Source organism: Carcharodon carcharias, chromosome 19, assembly GCF_017639515.1.
Source record: "Carcharodon carcharias isolate sCarCar2 chromosome 19, sCarCar2.pri, whole genome shotgun sequence".
Taxonomy (NCBI): Eukaryota; Metazoa; Chordata; class Chondrichthyes; order Lamniformes; family Lamnidae; genus Carcharodon; species Carcharodon carcharias.
This window is the reverse complement of record NC_054485.1, coordinates 94,409,617-94,432,332: the sequence shown is the minus strand read 5'-3', so window position 1 is coordinate 94,432,332 and position 22,716 is coordinate 94,409,617. Positions and strand designations below refer to the sequence as shown.

The following is a 22,716-nucleotide window of genomic DNA, read 5'->3' as shown; positions in this document are numbered from 1 at the left end:
CCAATCTTTCCTCGTAGCTCAGGCCCTCCAGCCCAGGCAGCATCCTGGTAAATCTCTTCCGCACCCTCTCAAGTGCAGTCACATCCTTCCTATAATGTGATGACCAGAAATGCACGCTGTACTCCAGTTGTGGCCTAACCAGCATTTTATACAGTTCCAGCTATAACATCTCTGCTCTTGTATTCTATGCCTTGGCTAATAAACACAAGTATCCCATATGCCTTCTTAACTACCTTATCTACCTGCCCTGCTACCTTCAGGGATCTGTGGATATGCACACCAACGTCCCTCTGATCTTCAGTATTTTCCAGTGTCCTACCATTCATAGTGTAATCCCTTGCCTTGTTAGCCCTCCCCAAGTGAATTACCTCACACTTTTCTGGGTTGAATTCAATTTGCCATTGCTCTGCCCACCGGACCAGTCCATTGATACCCTCCTGCAGTTTGCAGCTATCCTCCTCACTATTTACCACCCTACCAATTTTCGTGTCATTCGCAAACTTCTTGATTGTGCCTCCTACATTTAAATCCAAATCATTTATGTACACCACAAACAGCAAGGGCCCCAGCACCAAGCCCTGTGGAACCCCACTTGAAACAGACTTGCAGTCACAGAAACATCCCTCGGCCATCACCCTCTGCTTCCTGCTCCTCAGCCAATTTTGCATCCAACGTGCCACCTAGCCTTGGATCCCATGGGCTCTTTCTTTCTTGACCGGTCTGCCCTGAGGGACCTTGTCAAAAGCCTTGCTAAAGTCCATTTGACCAAATCAAATATATTACCCTCATCAACACTCCTGGTTACCTCATCAAAAAATTCGATCAAATTTGCCAAATACGGCCTCCCCTTAACAAATCCATACTGACTATCCCTGATTAATCTGTGTCTCTCCATGTGCAGATATATTATGTCCATCAGAATTCTTTCTAGTAACTTCCCCACCACCAAGTTTAGACTGACTAGCCTGTAATTTCCTGGTCTATCCCTTCCTCCCTTTGTTAATAATGGGAAAACTTTAGCAGTCCTCCAGTCCTCTGGCACCTCACCAGAGAGAATTTGAAAATTACTGCCAGGGCCCCTGACATCTCTTCCCTTTCCTCCCTCAGCAGCCTGGGATACATCTCATCCGGGCCTGCGGATTTATCCACTTTTAAGCCTACTAAACCCACTAGTACCCCCTCTCTCTCTATGTTAATTTTGTCTAATATTTCACAGTCCTCCACCCTGATGTCTATACCTGCGTCATCCTTTTCCATTGTGAAGACCAACATAAAGTATTCATTGAGGACTGTACCCACGTCTTCCGAGTCCACACACACATTACCTCTGTGTTGTCTAATTGGCCCTACTCTTTCTCTAGTTATTCCCTTGCATTGTATATATTTTAAAAACCCATTTGGGCTTTCCTTTATTCTACCCACAAATGCTTTCTCATGCACTGTCTGAGCTTTCCTAATTTCCTCTTTAAGTTCCCCCCTGCACTTTTTATATTCCTCTAGGCACCCTGCCGTATTGAGCCCTTGGTATCTGCCATAAACTTCTCTTTTTTTCTTAGCCCTAACCTTCATGTCCCTTGACATCCAGGGTCCTCCAGACTTGGTGCCCGAACCCCCCCATCCCCACAATTTTCTTTATGGGAATATATTTGCCCTGTACTCATGCAATTACCTCCTTGAATGCCTCCCACTGCTCTGACACAGTATTACCTGCAAATAGCTGCTCCCAGTCCACTTGGACCAAATGGTATCTCTTCTTAGTAAAATTACCCTTTCCCCAGTTTAGAGCATTTATTCCTGGCCCAACCTTATCCATTTCCATAACTATTCTAAACCCAACTGAGTTATGGTGGTTTCCATAACCCAGGCGCATCGGGAGTCATGAAGAGTCTTGCAGAGATTTTTTAATATATGTATTAGAAGTACTCTTCAAAAAGAAACCCCATGTCCGTGTATTGAAGAGTGGAACAGTTGCTACACCTGGCTATTCTTAAGTGGCCCTTCCCTTATACTGTTTTTACATCAGTCTATGGGTGTATTCACGTCAATGGCATTGCTGTTGTTGTTGCATAGTCCTGCTGGTTAATAAACTGACTCCACCATCAATATGGATGGTCATATTCTTTTTGGATGGTGACCACCTCGTCTGTTCAGAGATAATGGCAAAGAACGAAACTCTGGCTAATCAGATGTGTGGTAAATTCAAGTGCAAAGACTGTTACAGTGAAACGCCACGTGTCTTCCTACAATATTGCAGGTGAGCAGCCTTAGGGAGAGATGGTTTTACGCTGTCTCTGGTCATAGAAGGTAGGCAGAAGGTAAGGACATAGCACACCGGAGAGGAACCGAACTGGAGTACATTGGAGAGGTAGGGACAGGTAATTGTGCATGGACACAAGGAAAGATTTTGAAACTGAAATGTCCAAGGAATACTCTGGTACAAAATTTCAACACTCGGAGTCCAGATGCAATATTCAAGTGGTTCCTTTATTATGCATGCGGGGAGCAAACGCTGGGCAATCCAGGCACTTCTACACCGAGGTTCAAATGAGCACAGTTTATATATCTTTTATTACCAGTTACAACTTAATGGTGTTAGTTAGACAAAGGCCACAGTACAATGACCCCCCCCCCCCCCACCCCCCGCTGGGCTGATAATTGTGTTTTTGTACAGTAATTGCAGTGTAGAGACAAAGCTTTGTCCTTTTGAAGATGGCTATCAGACAGTGCGAAATGGCCTTCCCCATTTCCTGACTGAGTTATCCCATGTCCCTGCCCTTGTGTGTCTCCCATTTCCTAATTGCAAATTTACAGCTGAGCCCTTTGTGCAAGTTTTTAGCTTTCATGTAAGGCTGTGATTGTCTGTGTATGCTTTGGCACCTTAGATGCTGGTCCTGGCTGGCACATTAAAATAAATCCAAATTTTCTGCATCTTCAGTCCCCCCTTTTGGGTGCGTAACTGTTAGCTTAAACTAGCCAATTAATCTGCGCCCGATGGTTCTGTCATGGCTCCAGTGGTACCGATCTGAGCAAGTCCTATGGGCCATGGCATCACCCGGATCTCTCCCCAAGTTTTTAAGCTTCCTAATGTCCGAGACTCCTGCCTTTCTGGTAGTACGCAGTCACCCGGATGGGAGGCTGGGACACCAGTACATTAATATTGTGTCCTGTCCCAGCAGCCTCTGTTGATCCTTTAACATTATTTTTGTCCTGTGTCTTAAGGGCTTCCTTCTTATAGGTGCGACATGCTGTAATTCCCCACGCCAATGCTAGCACTAGCTGCACTGCGACAAGTATATGAGAAATTATTCTTATCCAGGGGTGTATATCTATATTCAGCCCCCAGTCCCACACTTGCTCCCACCATGTCGGATTTCTCAATTGCTTTTCTGTATCATTGATTAGCCTTTTAAACACCGCCTGTAACACTTAATGCTGATTCCTCACCTTTTGTATGTCCCCTTTAATCTTTGTCAGACTTTCGGGAAGGTGGGAAATTGAGGCCTGCTCAGGTTCCTCATACTGTTCCAGGGTATGGTGGAGTGTGTCGGAGGTGTTGACTGAGATCTAACCCCTTTGTTGGATGTACACCATTCGCCTGTGTCCGATAGTACCTGGGAGCCGGGGTTTAAAGCAGAACTTGGGGGTGGTGATGTTGCAATGTAGGCTCCCATACATGTATGACTGCTCAGTAGTTGTCACACGGTATTTCCCCCTTTCTCTTGTATCCTGAGCGGGTGTGATGGTTTTCTCTGTGGGTAATTTCTAACATACAACCCTCCATTCAGTTGTAGCCACAGTTGTCCAGCACCCCCTCACCCACCCCAGTTCCGACTGGGTGGAGGCAAATCGTGAGGCTACCTTTCCTCCTGCACCCGCTCAGTGATACCCTGTGTATGCCCTTATTCTTGTGTATGGCATACATGTCTATGGGCTAGTACCGGAGGGAGTCATTGTCCCGGATTAACCCAATGTTCTCCACTTTGTACTGAGGGTACGGGTCTGTGTCTGCTGTGTCTGAGGGGATTGCCAATACCATGCTTATCACGTTCATTTGGTTTGTGGTGCACTTCTGAATCACTGCATTCACCCTGGTCATTCCTTTCAATGTACAGGCGCCGATGACGCCTAGGTTCTTGGCCATCCCCCACAACCAAGCACAGTTGATCCAGCTCGGTACCTCCCCCCTTTGGATCTAGGCCAGATTGTGTCTTAATTGCCCGATCATCCACTGGCTGTAAGCATGGCACAGCTGGTTTTTTTGGGTGCTGTCCTCTTGTTGTTGTTCCCTTTCTATTAATTGGCTGGTGGCTTTGGCATGGGTCTCTATAACGTGTACGCTTTCCAATACAGATGCCACACTCTTGCTCCCTAGGGCTGCTGCCATTTCACCGCCCCTCGCTGCTCTTATGAGCAGCTGCCTCATGATTCGTGACCTCAGAGTTGATTCCTTGAATGTCGAGAGAGTTTACCAGGGAAGTCCCTGTGTTCATCCCTGTCAGTACATGGTTAACTAACCTTCTGTTCTGGCGGTGGAAAGCAGCATGTCTCCTGAATCTAGTGGCGCCCATGGCATTGGCCACCTGATTAATCACAGCCTTACTCAGTAATTTGTACAGTTTTCGTAGGGGCGTTTGGTTACTGCAATACTCAGGCAGTTGTATACCTGCCAGGTTCACAATTACCGGTACAATTTCATGTTTAACATTATCATACAAGAGTTCACCGTCCGTATACAGTACCAGTCCATTCTGTGGCCCAGGGGTCGTGTCTGGGCAAGGTAGTCTCTGTGGTGTCATTGTGTCCTGTGATAGGAGGGTGGTGTCAGTCTGGGGTCCACCGTTGTAGTCAACTCTGAGTATTTGGGCCTCAAGATCCAATGCCAGGTACCTGTCATTCCCAAGCCCTCCTCCCCAGGACAGTGAACCCAGTTGTTGTTGTCCCAGGGTGTGAAGGTAAATTGCAAAAAATCTCTCACACGTTGTATCTGGACCTGTGCCCCCTTCAAACATGTCCAGGGTCCGTCCGAACCATCGCTGATCTGGATGCATATTGGGCCCTCATTTTTCCATCAGAGTTCCATTCCCATTTCCGAGCTCTGCCCAAGGCTCTCTCCATCACTCATTCCAACGGATAGTTGCATAAGCCCAGTGCCACACTTGAAGAGCATTGACCTTTCCGTTGTGACATTCACACCTCCTTTCACGCAATATCCGTCGCTGACCTTCTTGTAGTATAAGCCCATACCGGCCGTTGCTTCACGGTTTACTTTCCATCTTGGTGTAGAAGTTACCTGGTTATTGTTATTACTGTAATGAAGCGTACTGCTGATGATCACCAGGGGTTAGGTTCTATATAAGAGGCAGCTTTCTCCTTTTCACCCCTCCTTGTGCACAGCCCACGGTGAACCTCCCCATAGTAGAGGATTCCCCCTTTGTCTTTCAGATGGCCAGTCCTCCAGATCGGGAATGAATCCTAAACCACTTGGCTAACAGAGTATGGACTGTTCATTGCCTGTTTTCCCCCCACTGCCCTGTAATTCAGTCTTTCTTACTTACATCATACCTTATCAATTGCAACCAGTGTTTCCACCTACCTTTTCCCTTTATATCGACGCTGGCACATGAACTGCTGGTCAAAATAATTTCGTACGGTCCAGTCCATTTCAGGGCAAAGCCTGGTTGGCTAGGGGGATTTGAACAAACACCATGTCTCCGACCTCAACCAGTGGTGACAGGGTCCCCCTTTTGTCCTCTCTTCTAAATCCCTGATAGCCTGTTGGTCCTTCACTTCCTTTAGCTGTCCATTCAATTGCTTAATATAGTTTTTAATTTTATCTCTGATGGGTCTCTTATCCTCGCTTCCGGTGGCTATGCCCACTGGCAAGCACATAGCCCTCCCGGTCATCAACTCATAAAGGGGTTTATCTTAAATCCAGCATTTCTCAGTGTCTTTAAGACGATCAGGAGAGCTCCGATGTGGCCCCTTTCTGATTCTGATGCTATTAGGATATCATCTACATATTATAAGATTGTACTGTTGTAAGACTCTACGTCGCAGTGACTCAGCTTCTCACTCGTGAACCGATGGAAGATGTTTGGGCTGTTGTGGATTCCCTGTGGGAGCCTAGCCCATGTATACTGTCTTCCTCCCACTGTGAAAGCGAATTTATCTTGGAATTCCTGGTCCAGTGGTATCGACCAAAATCTATTGACTACATCTAAAACTGTAAGTATTTTATGTTCGGGTTTTTACAATTAAAGCACACCTCAGGTTGAGGGATGTCTGTCGCGATGGCCCACCATTTCAGTGGGGTATGTAACCTCCACTGCTGACACCTTTATCTTAGTTTTCCTTACGTGGTTATCTACCCCGGTGACCCATCTTTCTAGCTCATCATATGTGTTCTTGTCTACTAGCCCAGTGTCTAAGATTGCCTGGTGGGTCATGCTAAGGCCAGCCTTGTACAATGGCATAAACTGTACATCACCTCGGTTTGACGCAGCACCTACAGCCCTGTAGTTACAATATGCCTCAAATGTCCGATTGGCATATTCATGGGCACCCTCACCCTTTTCTTGTTTTACTCCAGTCACTATATTCCAATTAACTGGGGCTTGCCCTAAGACTTGTGCTATTTCTGCTCTAAAGGCTCAGAAATTAGCTTGCTGCTGTGCCTGGTCTGCCTGGTTGTCCAGGCATTGGGAGCACATACTCTTTCTTATTTGGGGCCACAGGATATGGGGGTGGTGATTCCCAACCAACTTCCTGTTGTTCCTCATATCCTGCTGTCTGTTCCACCAGCCCATTCCAATCTACATTATCTGCATATTGTGGAGTTGCTGGTGGCTGTGTTAAAGCTGGTGAAACTGACATGAGATTTTTTGCTTGTACCAGCTCTTCATTTTGGGATTTGTTGGCCAGCATTCTATTTAGTTTCTTACTTAACTCTACGTGTTGCCTTAACATTAGGATCCAGGCTTTATCATCTTTGTCTTTTTTTAAGAGTATCCCGCCATTTTCTCTGATCGGTGGGTGAATCAAATGGGTTCCAATTGTTCTTTATCATTTTGCCTATCAATTTCTTATTTTGTCAGCTAAATGCTGTGTCAGGGATCCCTCTGGTCCCCCCTCAAGCTCGTCGCCACTGGCCATCTCTGGGTAAGATGGTCGGGATATATTTGTCGTCAGCTGTACGGTTCTTACCCTGGGTCCTTTCTGACCAAACTCGTTACCTGCGGTTGTGAAGTACAGCAATGCTACAGCTTAGATGGACAGAATGAATTGTTTCTGTCATGGACCATTCTATGACTTTATACCATCCTATTGCTTGTTTTGTGGCCAGGCTCCAGTAATCAGTCCAGTTCACCTAACTTCAAATGAAAGCACTGGTCATTTCAAAGATCAAAATAACATGATAAAAACCTTATTTTGTTCTTCTATGTTTTATAACTTGTAGCACTTATATTCAAAACAATATTTTCATGTTTTCAGTAACAATGTACAGGAAATGTTTGCAAGTCTTTCTATTTCTCAATGTGGATGAAAGAACAGCTTAACTGAGATAAGAGCTTGGGTACATGTTAACCACAAGCAAGCTGATGTTCATGCACACACATAACCAAGGAAGTAGCTAAAGCAATTGTCAAAATGCAGAAATAGTATTACTTAGAGGCTTTGTACCAGATGACCCAATTAAATGAATAAATCAGCATCTTATCCAACAGCTTAAACATCAACTTCCTCCACTATTACTACTGCTGGAGTGTAAAATGTTTACAGTGGCGGATCCCAATTCTGTTCTTTCTAAGGCCTCTCTGTTGTGTTATTATCACTGAACAGTCCTTCTGGAACATAGCAAAAGTATATTTTCTTCTAAAAAATGTTATGCAACGAATAATAAGGTATTCTTATTTTTTTATTTAACATGAAATTTGACAGTGAACAACAATTCAATCATGAGAGGAGATCAAAACTCCCCAACGTGCAGCAGAAGGACCGACTTGTTCCCATTTAGCAGATGCACAACCAAGGTAAGACGTAGATATCAGGCACAAATTTGGAACTAATTTCACGGATAGAAGACTTTGGATCAAACCAATGTGTAAATGAGTAACGGAAGTGAGAATAAATCCCAAGGTGAGGATAACTCTGCTAAACCCACTTACATGAGATCGTTTTTTTTATATTTGTTCATGGGATGTGGGCATCACAGGATAGGCAAATACTTATTGCCCATCTCTAATTGCCCTTGAAAAAGTAGTGCTGAGCTGGCTTCTTGAACCACTGCTGTCTATGTGGTGTAGATGCACCCACAGTACTGTTAGGAAGGAAGTTCCAGGATTTTAACTCACCACAGTGAAGGAACAACATATAGCTCACCACTGTCTTCTCAAGGGCAACTAGGGATGGGCAATAAATGCTGGCCCAGCCAGCGAAGGCCACATCTCATAAATTAATTTTTAAAAATGTCAGGATTGTGATTGGCTTTCAGGGGAACATGCAAGTGGTAGTGTTCCCATGCACATTCCCTTGGTGAGTTGCTGCCTTCTGTTGATAGTACACACTTCAGAACAGGAAAGCAGGGAAAGCAGGAAATGCCATTCAAGAGATGTGCAGATTGTCAATCAATATCCTTGTTTGTGTGAAGTAATGTGGACTAGAGCTGGGAGGTACCAACACAACGATGTAGTCATGATCTACATGAATAGAGAGAAACATGAAAAAGTTTCAATGGCACAGAGTATCCAGGAAGAAAAAATGAGAACTTGTGAGAAAGTTATGGTGATAATCATGGGTGATTTCAATCTACGTATAGATTAGATGAATCAGATTGGCAAAAGTAACTTGGATGAGGAATTTGTAGAATGCTTTTGGAATAGTTTCTTATGGCAGAACTTTCTAGACCCAGCCAGAGACTATAGTAATTTGGGTAATGTGCAATGAGACAGGATTAATTAATGACCTCATAGTAAATGTGTCCTCATTGCAGTGATCATAACAACACTGAATTTCACATTCAGTTTGAGGGAGAGAAGAGTGGATCTAAGACTAGTATTTTAATCTTAAATGAGGGCAGTTATGAGAGCATGAAGGCAGCGCTGGCTAAAGTAAACTGGAAAATATGGTCAGTAGAAATGCAGTGGCAGACATTAAAGGAGACACTTCAAAATGTTCAGAATAGATACATTCCAGTGAGAAACAAAGACTCTAAGGGAAGGATGCACCTGTGGTTAACTGAGGAAGTTAAATATGGTATCAGATTGAAAGAAGAAGTGCATACTTCTATAGGTGGCAGGTCAGAAGATTGGGCACAATATAAAGAACAGCAAAGAATTTTAAAAGATTAATAAAGATGGAGAAATCAGATAATGAGAGAAAGCTAGCTAGATAGCAAGCCAGTGTTTCTACAGGTATTTAAAAGGAAAAAAGTAAGTAAAATGAGCATTGTTCCTCTAGAGAGATGTGGACATCACTGGCTAGGCCAGCATTTATCTTCCATCCCTAATTGTCCTTGTTCAGAGGGCATTTAAGAGTCAACCACATTGATGTGAATCTGGCACATTGTTGTGGGTCTGGAGTCACATGTGGGTTTCCTTCCCTAAAGGACATTAGTGAACCAGATGGGTTTTTACAACAATGATTTCAAGGTCATCAACAGAGTTCTAATTCTAGATTTTTATTGGATTCAAATTTCACCATCTGGCATGGTGAGATTTGAACCGGGGTACCACTCCAGTGACAACACCATTATGCCACCACCTCCCCTGGCCAACCTGGGGAATTAATAATGGAAATAAGGAAATAGCGGGTGAACTGAACAGTTAGTTTGCATCCACCTTCCCTGTAGAGGATGCAAGTAACATTTCAGAAATAATTGTGAGTCAGGAAATGAGAGGGAGAGCCGAACCGAAAACAATTATCAGGGAGAGGGTACTGAGAAACTTATTAGAACTAAAAGCTGACAAGTGCTCAGCTCCTGATGGACTTCATCCTCGGGTCTTAAAAATCTGGTTGCTGAAAAAGTAAATGCACTGGTATTAGTTTTCCAAGATTCCCTAGATTCTGGATGGGTCCTATCAGATTGGAAAATAGTGAATGTGACTCCTCTATTCTAGAAAGGAGGGAGAAAGAAAGTCAGAAGCTACAGGCCAGTTAGGTTAACATCTGTCATAGGGCAGATGTTGGAATCTATTCTTAAGTAGGTTATAGCGGGACACTTAGAAAATATCAATCCAATCAAGCAGATTCAACATGGTTTTGTGAAAGGGCAATGATGTTTGACTACTTTATTAGAGTTCTTTAAGGAAGTAACAATCAACATGGATAAAGGGGAACCTGTGGATGTGCTGCATTTAAGTTTCCAGAAAGCATTTAACAAGGTGCCACATCAAAGGTTACTATGCAAAATAGGAGCTCATGGTCTAGGGCATAACATATAAGCTGGGGGAGAGCATTGGTTAGCTAACAGGAAAACAGATCAGATTTAAAAGGGTCATTTTTGGTTCGGAAATATATGACGAGTGGGGCGTCACAGGGATCAGTGCTGGGTCCTTAACTATTTGCAATTTATATCAATGACTTGGATGAAGGGACCAAATGTATGGTTGCTAAACTTGCTGATGACACAAAGATAAGTAGGAAAGTAAGTTGTGAAGAGGACATAAGCAGCCTGTAAAAGAATAGAGGTTAAGTGATTGTGCAAAAATTTGGCAAATGGAGTATAATGTACAAAAATGTGAACTTGTCCAGGAAGAATAGAAAATCAGCATATTATTTAAATGGAGAAAGATTAAATAATTCTGAAGTACAGAGAGATCTGGGCACCCTGGTACTTTTAAAAAATATTATTCATTCATGGCATGTGGATGCCGCTGGCTAGGCCAGCATTTATGGCCCATCCCTAAATGCCCTTGAAGAGATGGTGGTGTGTTGCCTTCTTGAACTGCTGCAGTCCATGTGGTGTAGGAACACCCATAATGCCATAAGGAGGGCAATTTCAGGATTTTGACCCAGTGACAGTGAAGGAACGGCGGTATAATTTCAAGTCAGGATGATGTGTGGCTTGGAGGGGAACTTGCAAGTCGTGGTGTTCATTTGCTTCTGCTGTCCTTGTCCTACTAGGTGCAGGGGTTCTCGGGTTTGAAAGGTACTGTCGAAAGAGCCTTGGTGAGTTGCTACAGCACATTTTGTAGATGGTACACACTGCTGCCACTGCAATGGTAGTGGAGGGAGTGAATTTGAAGCTGGTGGATCAGATGCCAGTCAAGTGGGCTGCTTTGTTCTGGATTCTTTCCAGCATCTTGAGTTGTTGGAGCTGCACTCATCCAGGCAGTGTATTCCACCATACTCCTGACTTGTGCCTTGTAGTTGGTGGGCAGGCTTTGGGGAGACATCAGTTGAGTTTTTCACCACAGAATTCCCAAACTCTAACCTGTTCTTATAACCCCGGTATGTATATGGCTGGTCCAGTTCAATTTCTGGTCAGTCATAACCCCCCCCAGGACGTTGATAGTGGGGGATTCAGTGATGGTAAACCATTAAATTTCAAGGGGTTATAGCTTCTCTCTTGTTGGAGATGGTCATTGCCTGGCACTTGTGTTATGCAAATGTTACTTGCCACTTGTCAGTCCAAGCCTGGATATTGTCCAGGTCTTGTTGCATTTGGACATGGACTGCTTCAGTATCTAGGAGCCGTGAATGCTGCTAAATATTGTGCAATCATCAGCGAACATCCCCACTTCTGACATTATAATGGAGGGAAGTAATTTATGAAGCAACTGGAGATGGTTGGGCCTAGGACACTATCCTGAGGAACTGTTGCAGTGATGTCCTGGAACTGAGACGATTGACCCCCAACAACCACAACCATCTTCTTTTGTGCTAGGTATGACTGCAACCAGTGGAGAGTTTCCCCCTGATTCCCATTGACTCCTGTATTGCTAGGGGTCCTTGATACAGACTCTGTCAAATGCTGCCTTGATGTCAAGGGCAGTCACTCTCACCTCATTTCTGGAGTTCAGCTCTTTTGTCCATGTTTCAGGCAAGGCTGCAATGAGGTCAGGAGCTGATTGATCCTGGAGGAACCCAAACTGAGCATCAGTGAACAGATTATTGCTAAGCAAGTGCCACTTGATAGCACTGTTGATTTACCCTTCCATCACTTTACTGATGGGGCAGTAATTAGCCAGGTTGGATTTTTCCTGCTTTTTGTGTACAGGACATACCTGGGCAATTTTCCACATAGTCAGGAAGATGCCAGTGTTGTACCTGTACTGGAACACAGCTTGGCTAGGAGTGCGGCAAGTTCTGGAGCAACAAGTCTTCAGTACTAATGCCGGAATATTGTCAGAGCCCATACCCTTTGCAGTTTCCAGTGCCTTCAATTGTTTCTTGATATCACGTGGACTGAATTGAATTGACACCTGTGATTCCGGGATCTCTGAGTGAGGCCAAGATGGATCATCCACTCGGAACTTCTGCCTGAGGATTGTTGTGAATGCTTCAGCCTTATCTTTCGTGCTGCTGTGCTGAGCTCCTCCATTGAGGATGGGGATATTTGTGGAGCTTCCTCCTCCAGTGAGTTATTTAATTGTCCACCACAATTTAGGACTGGATGTGGTGATCTGCAGATCTTTAATCTGATCCTCTGGATGTGGAATCGCTTAGCTCTGTCTATCACTTGCTGCTTATGCTATCTGGCACGCAACTAGCCCTGTGTTGTATTTTCACTGGTTGATGCATCATTTTTAGGTATTACTGATGCTGCTCCTGCATTGAACCAGGGTTGATCCCCTGGCTTGGTGACAATGTTGGAGTGGGGCATATGCCGAGCCATGAGTATAACTCTGCTGCTGCGGATGGCCCACAATGCCTCATGGTTGCTCAGGCTTGAGTTGTTAGATCTGTTCGAAATCTATGCCATTTAGTATGGTGGTAGTGCCACACAACACGATGAAGTGTATCCTCAATATGAAGACAGGCCTTTCTCTACACAAGGACTGTGCAGTGGTCACTTCTACCAATAGTGTCATGGACAGATGCATCTGTGGCAGGCAGGTTGGTGAGAATGAGGTCAAGTATGTCTTTCCCTCTTGTTGATTCCCTCCCACCTACCGCAGACCCAGACTAGCAGTCTTTTATGAGTCAACCAGCTCAGTCTGTGGTGATTCTACCAAGCCACTCTTGGTGAGGGGCATTGAAAGCATCCACCCAGAGTATATCCTGCACCCTTGCCATCCTCAGTGCTTCCTCCAAGTGGCGTTCAACATGGAGGAGCACTGATTCATCAGCTGAGGAGGATGCGGGTAGGCTGGTACATGGTAATCACAGGAGGTTATCTTACCCGTGATTGACCTGATGCCATGAGACTTCATGGGGGCCGATGTCAATGTTCAGGAGTCCTAGGGCAACTCCCTCCCAACTATTCTGTGAGACAGCTCTCCCAATTTTGGTACAAGCCCCCAGATGTTAGGGCTTTTCAGGATCGACAGGACTGGGTTTGCTTTTGTTGTTTCCAGTGCCTAGGTCAATGTCAGGTGGTCCATCAATTTCATTCCTTTTTATTGAATTTTTAGCAATTTGATACAAGCGAGTGTCTTGCTAGGCCATTTCCGAGGGCACTTGAAAGTCAGCCGCATTACTGCAGGTCTGGAGTCTTATGTAGGCCAGACTAGATGAGGACAGCAGAATTCCTTCCCTAAAAGGCATTAGTGAACCAGATGGGCTTTTACAACAATCGACACTGGTTTCATAGTCATCATTAAGCTTTTAATTCCAGATTTTTTATTGAATTCTAATTCCACCATCTACCATGGTTGGATTTGAACGTAGGTCCCCAAGGTTGTTACCCTGGTTCTCCGCATTTTAGTCCAGTGACAATACCTCTATACCAAACTGCTTCTGTTTAGCTGTGTTTATGGTGCAGACATGTTTCAAACGGATACTGGTTGTAGTGCAGTCATCAATTGAGGCAATATAGCGGCATGAATGGATGAATTCAAAGAATGAAAGAAATTTGTGCACCTCCAACCAAGCACAGTGTAGGGCACAGCATAAATTAGTAACCCCATTAACCATCTGTTCAATCTCTTGCATTAACGCTCACTCGATCGTAGGACTATGTCTCGCTTTAGCATTATCAATATATTTGGAAATAAAAACTGGCACAACCTTTGGTTTAATACACACTTGGAGAAATTCACTAGATAGTTTACCTGTTCTTAACTGACCTGTAAGTTGAACTATGGCCTTGATATCTCAGATTTGGTCTTTGTTATACGCCCTGTCTCAGGCAAACAAATAGTCTTGGCAGGACAGAACTTGAGTATTGCTGAAAATAGAGACATGTTGAAGTTTTTCATCTTGCATTCACCAGGACACATCACACAGGTGAAGCTAGCTGTTTCACGCTGCTACTATGTAATAGCAGCATGAATGGCATTCGCCACTAACAGACTGCTGCCCTCAAGCCAAAAAGATGTTCTGCCTATCACACAAATGGGTAATGTGGCATTTGTGTTTCAGTGCCAGTGTGATTCTAAGTATGAATGTAACCTATGGAAATGTTCAATTAGACTGGAAAGTAGCAAATATAACCCTTCTGTTCATGCAGGGAGGGAGACAGAAAACAGGAAACTGTAGGCCAATTAGCTTGACCTCTGTTGTGGGGAAGGTGTTAAGGTCGATCATTAAGGAGGTTGTAGCTGGGCACTTGGAGAAAGTCAAGGTAATTGGGGAGAGTCAGTAAGGTTTTGTGAAAGGGACATCACATTTAACCAATTTATTGGAGTTCTTCGATGGAGTAACGTGTACCGTGGATGAAAGGGAGCCTGTAGACATACTTTTTTATTCATTCACGGTACATGGGCTTTGCTGCCAGGGCCAGCATTGATTGCCCATCCATAGTTGCCCTTGAGGAGGTGGTGGTGAGCTGCCTTCATAAACCCGCTGCAGTCCATGTGGTGTAGGTACACCCACAGTGCTGTTACTGTTGCAGGATTTCCAGAAGCCATTTGATAAGGTGTCACATCAAAGATTATTGTGGAAAATAAAAACTCATGGTGTAAGGTGTAACATATTTGCTAGGATAGAAGATTGGCTGGCTGGCAGAAAACACAGAGTATGCATAAATGGGTCTTTTTCTGATTGGCAGAGTTTGGTGAGTGGAGTCCTGCGGGGGTCTGTGCTGGGGCCTCAACTTTTTACAATTTATATCAATGATTTAGATGAGGGGAGTGAAGGCATGGAAGCTAAGTTTTTAGGTGACACAAAGATATGTAGGAAAGTATGTTGCAAAGAGAACACAAGCAGGTTTCAGACTGATACAGATAGGTTGAGTGAGTGATCAAAAATTTGGCAGATGGAATATAATGTGGGAAAATGAGAAGTTGTTCGCTTTGGCAGGAAGAATAAAAAAGCAGAGGATGATTTAAATGAAGAACGACTGCAGAATTCCAAGGTGCATAGGGATCTGGGTGCTCCAGTGCATGAATCACAAAAAGTTAGTTTGCAGATACAGCAAGTAAAGAAGATGGCTAATGGAATGCTGCCTTTTATTATGAGAGGAATTGAACATAAAAGTAAAGATGTTATGCTTCAGTTAAATAGGGCATTGGTGAGACCACATCTCAAATATTGTGTGCTGTTTTAGTCTCCTTATTTAACTAAGGATGTAAATGCATTGGAGGCAGTTCCAAGGTTTATTAGATTGATACCTGGAAAGGTTAGACAGACTGGGCTTGTTTCCACTGGAGTTTAGGAGTGTGAGGGGTGACTTGATTGAAGTATATAAGATCCTGAACGGTATTGATAAGGTGCACATGGAAAGGATATTTCCTCTTGTGGGTGAGCCCAGAACTAAGGGGCACTGTTTCAAAATTAGGGGTTGCCCATTTAGAATAGATATGATGGGAAACTTTTTCTCCCGGAGGATTGTGTGTCTTTGGAACTCTCTGTAGCGAAGGCAGTGGAGGCGGGTTCATTGAATATTTTTAAGGCAGAGGTAGATAGATTTTTGTTAGGCAAGGGAATCAATGTATATCAGGCATATATAGGAATGTGGAATTCAAAACAGAAGCAGATCAGCCATGATCTTATTGAATGGCAGAGTAGGCCTGAGAGACCAAATAGCCTACTTCTGCTCTTATTTCATATGTTCGTTTGTTCCAAAGACTGAGGGATTATATCAAACCGCATGTCCCAGCTGCTGTCCTCAACAGGCAAGTTACAGGCTGTACCCAACCAGCCCATACTTGCAAAAGTCAAAACACAGCGTCCAGCATTAGATGTGATTTTGTGACTGGACTACATTTGCTAAATAATTCTCAGTCTGCCTGTTTCAGCTAAAATAAAGTGACAGCCATTCACTGACCCATTCCTCAGGACAATGCCTTGACTAATCAGGGTCAAGCTGCCCGGTTCAAATTGCAAACAATGCTTGGCAGTTAACTGTCAGTCACCATCACTAGTGCATTCTCCATGGCAAAGCTTCTACTAATCAGAGTCTCCTTGCCAACCAATTAGCACTCTCTTCACATACAGTATAAATTGTTGTTTTCCCTTTATGTTGCTATTCTTGGAAAGTGTCCTGACAAGTGCAAGATGAAAAGCTTCAACATGTCTCTTTTTTTTATTTATTAATGGGATGTGGGTATTGCTGGCTAGGCCATCATTTATTGCCCATCCATAATTGCCGTTATATGCACTCCAAGGTACCTCTATTGCAATACACCTCTCAACATCCTATCCTTAACTGTGTATTTCCTTGCCTTGCATTACCATCTGGAAACATGTTATCTCACACTTCTCAGCTTTGAACTTAATTTGCCGGTTATGCACCCATTTGATCAGTCCAATTATACCTTCCTGCAGTGTATATATTTAGATCTCACCATCATCCACACAGCCAATTTTCAGTCACCTGCAATTTTTTTCACAGGGTCCAAACCTATAGACCCTGAATCTAATTGGGGACGATTTCACATAGTCCACTGCCACATAACATGGCTCTTAACTTGGGTATCCTTTCACAAGCTCCATTCCTTTAGATCCTGACTCTCACTGGGGTACAGTTTCACAGACTCCACTCCTGTAGACCATGATACTTAACTGGGGTACAGTTTCAGATTCTTCATTCTATGGACCCTGCATCGGAAGCATGGGTTTATTGTACACCATGATTCCCGAGCCTGTTTTCAGGGTCTATCAAGTTTGACCCCTACCTATTCCTGGGGCAGTTTCATTCTTGCAGACCCTAACACTCACAGGGTTGAAGTTGCAAAGATTGTTCAATCCTGTAGGCCCTGACTCTAACTGGGGTACAGCTTTATTTCTGTAGCTGTGACTCTCACTGGTGTACTATTTCATTCCAGTAGTCTTGAATTTAGCTGGAGTACAGTTTTACTCCCGTGAAGCTTGACTCTAACTTAGGCACAGTTTCATTCCTTTTCAGCTTGACTCTAACTTGGGTACAGTTTCACTCGTGGAGCTTGACCCTAAGTGGAGTGAAGTTTCAGAATTTTGGAATACTAGTATCAATTGTACTTGTGTACTAATGCCCCCTCTGATTCAAACTGGTAAAATTCACTGGTGCCTGTCCAACTATGAGATAGAACAGTTGGCAGCTCACCTACGCAACCCTGGATTTTCTCTGCTTTGTGACCCATTGATTTAGTAACAAATGTTTCAGCCATTGGCCTTGCAGTACCTTAGTCAGTCGGTGGCATAGTGGCATTGTCACTGGACTGGTATTCCAGAGACGTAGGTTAACATTCTGGGGATCCCTGGTTTGCCTCCCACCACAGCAGATGGTGGAATTTGAATCCAATAAATATCTGGAATTAAAAGTCTAATGATAACCAAACCCATTTGGTTCACTGATGTAGTGCCTTTTTAGGAAGTAAACCTGCCATCCTCATCTGGTCTGGCCTACATGTGACTCCAGACCCACAGTGTTGACTCTTTAAAAAAATGCCGTCTGAGCAAGGGCAATTAGGATTGCCAGCGACGCCTACATCCCACCAGTGAATATATTAAAAAAAAGTCAGAACCAGGCCTAGACAACACACAAACCCACATGTATGTATTCAGGCACATTTCAGACCCATGTGAGCACACACAGACTAACACTCAACACATATCTTTGCAATCACGGTTACAGGAAAGTGAACAGAGCGCAAATTTGACTGATTTACCACCTTCCTAACTTAGAGACTCTGAGGTCAGCTCTGCAGCTGCTGCTGCCCCATTGTCATCAGTTGGGTACTTACAAGGGAGGAAGAGAATGTGAGCCTTCTAGTCTGTCAAGCTGAAGCTCTTTTACAAGAGAATGAGTGATCCCCATAAACTCTAGTTTTGTTGTTAATAACAGGCAGGGCAGTTTCATTTTTGGCAAATAAAATGCTGCCTTTATCAAACCCTGACTCTGAGTGCAAACAATGATTTCAGTAAGGCTGATCTGCACAACTTAATAATGCATACTCTTCCTAGACAAGTTTGATAAAATGCTTGTCAGAAAAGTTGAACGCTCGGTGTTCACTGCATAAGCCCTGACTTGCGATTAAACCTGTGTTAATATAGCCCTTGGTCACAACTCCTAATGTATTCCAAATATTTCAATCCAATCTACATCTTTTTAAGTACAGTCCCTGTTGTTATTTAGGTAATGTAGTATAAAATCGCTCACAGGAAAGCGCTGCCGCATCTCGATTTCTCTCTGCGTACTCACTCAAACTCAATACGTTGTTAGGTAAACTCTATGTCTTGCTCTGAGTTGAGCTTAAATTTCCCATCCTTATGTTGCCTACTTTCTCATCTGAAACATCGCCTGCCTCTGTCCTTTCTCGCTGTCGCTGTCACTTGAATGCTCTGTTATAATTCTGTCACCTCCAGTCGCAGTTTTCAAATGGCCCCTCAAGTTCCACGTCACACAAATACAAGCTCATCCACAACGGTCAACAGTATCCCTTTAGGATTGATCCCTACTCCCTTTTGCCCCTTACCTTCGTCCATCTCCATTCTGTCAGAGCACACATTTGAACAACATTGCTCTGATTTCCAATACGTGCAATTCCCATCCATCCTTATCTCTTTGACTCTAACTTTGAAGTCTGGCATATTTCTCTCCCTCTGCTCGACTACCAGTGACAAAGCTTTCAACCATCTTTCCCCCTGCTCTAAATTTATTTTTCATTCATTGATAGGACGTGGGTGGCTAGGCTAGCATTTACTGTCCATCCCTAATTGCCCTTGAGAAGGTGGTAGTGAGCTGCCTTCTTGAACCGCTGCAACCCCTGTGGTGTATATACACCCACAGTGCTGTTAGGAAGGGACTTCCAGGATTTTGACCCAGCTACAGTGAAGGAGCGGTGAGTGACTTGGAGGGGAACTTCCAGGTGGTGGTGTTTCCGGATTTCCCACATCTCTCCCCTATGCTAAGTTAACTATAGGTCTCCTCACTCTATGTGTGGTCTAAATGTAAGTTGCCGTTGTAAGTTTTGCCGTTAAATTACGTATCTGAAGGAGCATTTACTCACCCGCGACGTACTGCAAAGATTGTGTAGACGGTATGGAATGTCTTTGGCAGGCTGATTGCAACGGCGTTTGGTTCAAGATTTCATGTGTTCCCTTCAACATTGTGCAGGCATAGTAGTCGCCATCCAGGAAGAATATAACGACCCACATTGTTGACGGAAAAAATGCTTTAAGTAACATCATGATGACAGGCGATATTTGCCAACATTGACAGCAGTTGCATGATTCACACGTTCCATAACACTTAGACTAACACCATTTTCATCAATCAGGCTGCATCAGAAGACTGAGCAAAAAAAGTAACGCTGAAGGGATAATGAGGAAGAAGCAGGTGTAGACAATATTCTGGTCCACTGTACACGGACATGGGGACTGTTCTTGCATTAGTTCTTCCACAAAATGAAAGACTACAGCCGCTATTATACAAACAATGACTTTTATTGTGACACCCTGTTTGGTCAGAAAACCACTTTTTATTTGCTTCCAGGTGCATGTAGAATATACCAGTGAACTCATGATCAGAATTACACTCAACAAAACACCCACAATAACTGAAGATAATGAACCATTCAACCGTGTAAGAGCCAGCTCTGCGAGACAGATCCATCCAGACAGCGCTTACGGTTAAACAAGGAAGTTCGATGTCTGTTCGAATATGGAAGTGAAAAATCAAATAAAGAATCAAGATAGTGGAAGCAATGCAAAATGTGCAACCACTTGAGAACATACTATTTATATCCTAAGCAGAGAGTGTAAAATTCATGATCTGACACTCTTCAACCTCTCCGTCATGTATATATACATATACTGAAAGAAAAATATTCAGGCTTAATTTTAGTGTATCCCAAAGTGTTTCCCAAAGAACTATCTTTTTAAAGGGAGTCACAATTGTTATATTGATAAACCGGATAGCCAATTTTGCACACAGAACAATGAGATCAATAATATTGGAACGAATGCGCAGTTGGCTGAGGGAGAATGTCGACTAGAACATTAGTGCTTTCACATCACAAATCTTCCCCTTGAGCATCTCCCTAGATCTGAAAATATAAAATAAAGTTCAAGATGAGACAGGAGTGAAAAAAGTTGCCTATTAGGTTTAACAGAATAATGATAATCATTGACAACAGATCTATTAAAACGTGTTGTGCAGTAAGATATAGATGGGATGGTCAAATGGGCAGATAAGTGGCAGATGGAATTTAACCCTGAAAAGTGTGAGGTAATACACTTTTGAAGGAGTAATTTGACAAGAAAGTATTCAATGAACCGCATGACACTAGGAATTTCTGAGCAACAAAGGGACCTTGGGTGTGTGTCCATAGATCTCTGAAGGCAGAGGGGCATGTTAGTGGGTTGGTGAAAAAGGCATATGGGACACTTGCCTTTATCAATCGAGGCATAGATTACAAAAGTAGGGAGGTCATGTTGGAGTTGTATAGAACCTTTGTGAGGCCACAGCTGGAGTACAGTGTGCAGTTCTGGTCGCCACATTATAGGAAGGATGTGATTGCACTGGAGGGGGTGCAGAGGAGATTCACCAGGAAGTTGCCAGGGATGAAACATTTAAGTTATGAAGAGAGGTTGGATAGATATGGGTTGTTTTCATTGGAGCAGAGAAAACTGAGAGACAACCTGATCAAGATGTGCAAAATTATGAGGGGCATGGACAGGGTGAATAGGGAGCAGCTGTTCCCCTTAGTTGAAGGGTAAGTCATGAGGGGACATAAATTCAAGGTGAGGGGCAGGAGGTTTAGGGGGTTGTGAGGAAAAACCTTTTTACCCAGAGGGTAGTGACGGTCTGGAATGCGCTGCCTGGGAGGGTGGTGGAGGCAGGTTGCCTCACATCCTTTAAAAAGTACCTGGATGAGCACTTGGCACGTCATAACATTCAAGGCCATGGGCTAAGTGCTGGTAAATGGGATTAGGTAGGTAGGTCAGGTGTTTCTCATGTGTCGGTGCAGACTCGATGGCCTCTTCTGCACTGTGTGATTCTGTGATTCAGTGCAAGTTTACTGAAATGCAAATTCACTCAGAAATTTTCACCTGTGAAAATAAATTACTATCCGGCTGTGATGGGTTTACTGTTTTAAAGAAGGATTTCCAGGAAATAAATACTTAGTTTGTCTTTTTGCAAAAAAATACACGTCTTTCACCTTACCCAAAATGTTTCACAGCCAATGTACTCGTGTGAACTCCTATGTCTGTTGTTTTGTATGGAAACGCATCTCCCATTTAGCTCAAAGTAAAGTCCCACAAAAAACAACACATGGAATAAAGACCAGACAATTTGTTCCAAATTTTCTTGTTACAGGACAAATGTTGACCAACAGAAGAAGTTGAAAGTTAACATGGAAATATGGATTCAAGAAATGCAGAGAAGCAAAGGCATGATTTTTAATTAATGTACGATTCTGATGTACTGGTATAATGGAAAGAAAATGCCAAGCTGTTATAAGAACTTGTGTCAGGGAAAATTCTGATTACACCAAAGGGTATTCACCCCAACAGGGAATTGAATCCCGGTCTCTCACGTGACAGGTGGGGGTACTAACCACTATACTAACCAGAAAGCCACAAAATTAAAAGAGAGAACACAGGGAGTGCACAACAGAGTAATGGGTACCCAAGAAATATTCAAGGGGAGTGTGATGGGGATGGGGGAAGGGATGGAAACACTCCATTTAAGCTGCCGCAGACATTGTGCTTGAAGTATTTACTTACATCCTCTCTTTCTATTGTTTTCCAGTGTTCAGCATTCATTTCCTATTTTCCAGATGTTCCTCCATGAACTAATATCCACTGATGCCCCTTAGGAAAGAAAATCGGCTGTCCTTACCTGGTCCGGCCTACATGTGACTCCAGACCCACAGCAATTGTGGTTGACTCATAACTGCCCTCTGAAATGTTCAGCTCAAGAGAGCAATTAGGGATGAGCAACAAATGCAGGCTTTGCCAGAGATGCCCACATCCCATGAAAGAATAAAGAAAAGTTTAAAAAAAACAAATTCACTACCCTCACCCCCCACCCCCCTCCATTGGCCCTCCAGAATTGCCAGAAATTGCCAATGGATAATGACCTTGAGTGAAATTGTAGAGCCTCAAATGACAATGTCTTTTGTTAAGAAAGGTCCATTAATTAGAATCTTCCTTTGGAGATGACGTGGCACACTGAAGGACTGGTGT

At 43.6% G+C, this 22,716-nt stretch overlaps 1 protein-coding gene across 1 annotated transcript in view; it reads left to right on the top strand.

Annotated features, from left to right (window-relative positions):
* The window catches only part of LOC121291947 (calcium homeostasis modulator protein 5-like), a 73,475-nt gene extending 50,882 nt beyond the window's left edge, over nt 1-22,593 (top strand). The window contains exons 3-4 of the mRNA XM_041213632.1: nt 7,939-8,030; nt 22,308-22,593. Coding sequence (XP_041069566.1) covers nt 7,939-7,941 — 3 coding nt within the window. The 3' untranslated portion in view covers nt 7,942-8,030; nt 22,308-22,593. The remainder of the gene's footprint in view (nt 1-7,938; nt 8,031-22,307) is intronic.
* The last annotated feature ends 123 nt before the right edge of the window (nt 22,594-22,716 follow it).